The sequence below is a fragment of the Protopterus annectens genome, chromosome 3.part0 (assembly GCF_019279795.1).
Source record: "Protopterus annectens isolate FY-2018-M chromosome 3.part0, PAN1.0, whole genome shotgun sequence".
NCBI classification, from domain to species: domain Eukaryota; kingdom Metazoa; phylum Chordata; order Ceratodontiformes; family Protopteridae; genus Protopterus; species Protopterus annectens.
This window is the reverse complement of record NC_056731.1, coordinates 1,895,051,112-1,895,056,573: the sequence shown is the minus strand read 5'-3', so window position 1 is coordinate 1,895,056,573 and position 5,462 is coordinate 1,895,051,112. Positions and strand designations below refer to the sequence as shown.

Sequence of the window (5,462 nt, the reverse complement as noted above, 5' to 3'; positions counted from 1 at the left end):
CACACACACTTATTCTGTCTTAGCCCTGCTGACCTTCATTCCCATTCTCCTCATTTCTCTTCTCTCTAGAGCATATCTCCATCTCTCCAGGGTCATCTACACATGTTCCCTCTGCTAACATCATAGTCCACGGGTACTCTGTGTAATGTTTCTGTGCATGTGTGACTGATATTGAGATATATATATATATATATATATATATATATATAATGTGTGTATGTATGTATATATAGTGTGTGTGTATGTATGTATGTATGTATATATATATATATATATATATATATATATATATATATATATATATATATATATATATATATATATATATATATATATATATATATATATATATATAAAATGTGTGTGTGTGTATATGTGTGTATATATATATATATATATATATATATATATATATATATATATATATATAAAATGTGTGTGTTTCGAAGAAGAGTTGTCTTTTTTGCTTTTTTTGCCTTCTATTTTCCACGATGGCTAATGCGCCTACACATCAGTTTTGGATCTCATATAAGTCCACATCGCCTTGTGGAAAACATGGCTGTTCAGTATGACAGTGGAAGAGAATGTATTGTAAAACAAGCATGATTAGAATATTACTTTGTATCTGTGTATTAAAACATAATGTCCTAAGTTTTACCTCTGAGTCATCTGATGTAATACTTTGCATTTTGTAAATGTCTTAAGACAATGGCAGACTTGGAGTTCACATGAATATGCATAACACCACCTTTATCTTTGGTGGATGAACTGTCAATTCAACTTGGAGGAGTCCTGATGTCTCCTCTCCCCAGCATGATACCTGTTAACTCAACTTGCCCTTTGTTGTTCTAAACAGCAGTCTTTGTTATTCATCTGGCTTCACAAGTTAGCCACCTGTAGATGCTAAGACACATGCAAGGTGTCTTATCTGCAAAAATGATCAGGCTTTATGCATTGTTGGCAAGGGGAGTTTGTGCATTTCCTGGCTTGACTTTAAACTAGTTATCTGTAACTGCAAACTAAAGTCAAAACTTTAACTTTTGCACCCTTTCAGTTGGATGAACCCATGGCCTTTCCCAGTGTTACATATCATCTGATTTTTAGGTTTGCCCCTGCACAATTTTCTTTATATAAATACATCTCTTTGTTTAATTTTTTTTTCTCTCTCTCTCTCTCTCTATATATATATATATATATATATATATAATATGAAAAAGCTATATTTCAGACTACTAAACATTTGTATATAACGCCGGAGTGATGCATACGACTCGCAGTGCAGTGAGGTTTTGTATACCTACTTGTCCACTGTGTATGTGTGTGTGTTTTTGGGTGGAAGGGGATTTATACTAGTAACATTGACTTATTAAAGCATCACAGTTTGTGTTTAGATTCTATATAGGTATGCATAGATATTTCATGTCTGGTAAAAGTAGATTCAACCTACACGTTCAGATAGCTGATGCATTCCCAATTGACTAGGATACAAAGTGATGGCAACAGGGTGGGAACAGCCTATGCCCATTGGAATTGGTAAGAGTGTTTTAAGGAGTATGTCAGACCTTTGCACTTGTTATGTAATGTGATTTTTCAGGTGCATAATATAGCAGTACTTGTGACAATGATCATCTGAAGTTAAATTTTGCTACCAGTGTGAACGACACCAATTAGAGGCAAAAACAAACAGCATTGTTTCAGTGGATGGCAACACTAATGTTATGCTCAGCAATTTAATGTTTTGGGGTTTATAGTTCATGTACAGCGAGTAACTGTAAAAAAATGATGTGTCTTTAATTACATGTATGTGTGTGAGACAGACATAAAAATGGACTAATGAAAAAGTGGAATAGGATCCCCTACTTTGACAATTAATTGCTTCTATGGAGTGACAGGAGACATGCACATCTTTGAAGGTTGTTCAGCTGCAGTTGCAATGCCTTCCTTGAGTTGCTGCTTTCTTTTTTTTGAGAGTTTATCAGCATTTATTTAGGTAACCATTCCCAAAGTACACTATTAATGGAAATTACATTGTGTTTTAAGTTTTCTTGTAAAAAATACCTTCTGTATTATTGTCAGTAATAATTAATTTCCCCCACTGTTCCAACCCATGTATATCACCAAGTCTCAACGTATTCCAAGCCTTGAACCTTTCAGCCACGAAAAAGGGGGGTATGTCATTATAGTCATCAAGCATAACACACATCTAAAGCAGCATAGAATTGAGAAGGGCTTAAGTCTATAATTTGGAAGACCAGATTAGTGACACTAAGGCATCTACTTGAACTTGATCATCTGCAACCCATTTCCCTGGTCTCCTCTCAAAGATTGCAGGCTTCATAAAATTTCATAGGTTAGTGTGTGTGTGTGTATGTGAATGTGAGTGTGTCTGTGTGTTTGTCGGTATTTGTGTGTGCATGCATATATTTGAGTGGGTGTGATTGTGTGTAGGTGTATATGTGAATGTGTCTTTGTGTGTGGGTGTGTGTGTTTAAGTCTGCATGTGTGTATATCTGTGTGTGTGTGTGTCTGTATGGGTGTGTATCTGTGTTTTAAAGTGTGTGTAAGTACTGGGCTATCTGCACGAGGGCATCTATAAGCATAGCCAGAATGGGTTGTGTTTCGCTGTTACTTAGATTTATTTCCTGTGCCTGTGTCCAGCAGAGCCACTGCAGTGATCCCCGGGTAAATTTTTATGTTTGCCATCCACTCATCAAGTTTTATATTTAGAGTGTGTGAGGGGGCTCTAATATGTTGATTGGACTCGTTCCAAAGCATGTGGACTCTCTCTGTGAAATCTGTCCCTCTGGCACACAACCGATATTTCGTTGTGAGCATTTATTATTATTATAGGCGTGCTCTCTGGGTTTAGTTTGGAACAGGTCCATACAATTCTGTGTTGGACATGGCCTTCTATGTCAGGACAGAGAACAGAATACAGCTGGAGTGTCATTAGTCGGGCTGCAGAGGGCATCTGAGGCCAGTAATCTTCTTGTTGAGGTTCTTCTGTGGTCTTTCCAGCTGTTGCAGGTGTCTTGTAAGGTACATCCCAAATGAGGCATTGTACTCTAAGATTGGGTCTGAGTAATAAAATTGCTAACTAACACTCTTAAGAGAAACCATGACGCGTGCATGGCTAACAGAAAATCCACCCCTGGGATCACTTCATTGGCTCTGCTTGACAGAGGATCAGTTAATTGATCAATGGTGTAGCGTAAGATCACACAGTCTGGCTAGGCTTATAAATGGCCTCGGGCAGATAACCTAGTACCTATCTATGAACATAAGATATTGGTAGAAGTGGTACCTCAGTAGAAAGTATTGTTAGTATAACAGAATGCTTGTAAATGATGGAAGGATAATGTATGTGTGTTCTCATTGTTTGGTATTGTGCAATTGTAGTGTCGCATATTCGCATCACTCCACATCACACGTACTGAGATAATGGCCAGTCAAAGGAAGTTCCGTTCCATTGTGCCGTACAGTTTTGAACCCGTTTACAAGGAAGGAGAGTGTCCACCGAAGCGTTCACGAAGAAGTAGCAGCAGTAGTGAGGATGAAGAATCCTCGGCCACAATTACTGGAGAGACTAGATGGTGCTCTTGCCAACAGTGCATACAAATGAGTTCAAGCTTGGAATGCTACTGCTGTGCTTCATCACCACGTGCCTGTGTCAAAATGAATGAACTTGATCCGGCACCCAGGTGCATTACCGAACATTCGCTCTTTGGCAGCACTTGCTTGACAACACACTTTCTGCACTTACTAATGCGGGCAATGTACATCTTCAGAGGGAATTTTCGACAAACGAACTGGACAAACAGGTACAAGGAAATGCTACTTTCTTTCATGCTTTGCCATTAGTACAGATACATGCAAGTCACAAATACAGCTAATGTTTCTAAAGGTTAATTTAATTGACTGGGTTTTGATAGTATGTGTTGTGGTAGCTGCAGTCGGGAGAAATGTAAGGACAGGGGCAGATAAGGCTTTTTCTAGGACACAATTGACATTTGTTCGTAATGTGGATGTCCTGCTAGAATAGTTAGGCATACTTCTGTTTGACCATTGTGCTTTTCTCTAAGTTATAACATGTAGCTCACTTGCAATGATTTTTGACACCATATTTTCCCTTCTGTGTAGTACTTATAGGTTTGTTGCGTATCGTGCATATGTGTTGTGGATGTATGAAAATCGAAAGCTTGGATATGGACATCGTGTAGTCATACCCTCGTGTGTGGTGAACAAAATCCGGCAGAGATTTCCTTCGGATGAAGCAGACTATACTGGCTTTAAACCATTTGAGGGTTTTTGGATGTTTCCCGAGTAAATCTTAAAACAGTTGTGTGTTGCAGGCTGTCTTGACAAGGACTATATCTTAAAACATTTCCAACATTGACAGTTATTTATCAGTGTACAACTCGAGTTACAAAGCTGAGTGTTACATTCTGTATCTTTTTGTTTTACTGTTATAGGACATTGCCTCAGTAGCTGTACGCAGTTTACTGTACGGGTCAAGTATTTTTTTGAAAAGTTTGGATGTGTCTTGTCAAAGTTGGGTTACCTAGAAGATAAACTGCAAGTATGTGCATTGCTTTACTGCAGTGTCTGTATGATTACTTTTGTGAATCTTTGGTGGGACGTAGGTAATTTTGCAGTGTGTTGATGCTAAATTTCTGTACCTTGAAATCAGTGTTGCAGCTCAATTTTGTTAGTCATTAAAAATTTTAGTTTTCCTAAATTCAATAATATGGGTTATGTGTTTCTTTCGAATTGAAACAATCTTGTTATGCATTGCATTGAATTGGAAGTCATACAACATAGGTAATGTTTTCAAAATTGTCATTCATATAACATTAACAGTATCAGCAAAGCATACATTGGGTCTGCCATAGGTGTAAGATAATGACTTTTATTTAATTTCTTTCCTAAAGGTCATCTTGCAGTACATCATGCCTCACTGTCTTGCCTATGCATGTGCAACACACACTGGGCGACTTGAGGAAGGTGTGTCCATACATGCCTTCCCCAGGGATGTTCACCTTTGCACTGTGTGGGTGAGTCGATGTGGAACGGATGTGGGCCACATCCCGACTTTTGTCAAAGAAGTGATGCACAGTAAGAGAGCAAAGTATTACCTTTGTTCTAAGCATTTTAATGACTCCATGTTTGAAGTCAACTTCATGAAACAACTTCTTCCTCCACATGTTATGAAACGTCCGACTCGCCGACGCCTAAAGAAAAATGCACTGCCAACCAACTTCAGTCATACACAGAATAAAGAAAGATCATCATCCAGTCTACGTATTGCCGGACAGGAACGGAAAAGGGTATGTAGTATAATGGATGTCTTTTCAGCATAAGTTAATGTATTAAAGAATGGAGACATGTAGTTGAAAAGCATCATGAAATATCAAAGTGATATTGCAGTATTTACGTCAAGACTGGTTTAGACACACCATGAA

General features: G+C 38.0%; 1 protein-coding gene across 1 annotated transcript; it reads left to right on the top strand.

Annotated features, from left to right (window-relative positions):
* The first annotated feature begins 3,254 nt into the window (after positions 1–3,254).
* LOC122797329 (P2X purinoceptor 7-like) lies at positions 3,255–4,338 on the top strand. The gene is made up of 2 exons (XM_044066144.1): positions 3,255–3,821; positions 4,141–4,338. Exons 1-2 carry the CDS (start codon positions 3,442–3,444, stop codon positions 4,325–4,327), a joined length of 567 nt encoding a protein of 188 aa, XP_043922079.1. The 5' UTR covers positions 3,255–3,441; the 3' UTR covers positions 4,328–4,338.
* The last annotated feature ends 1,124 nt before the right edge of the window (positions 4,339–5,462 follow it).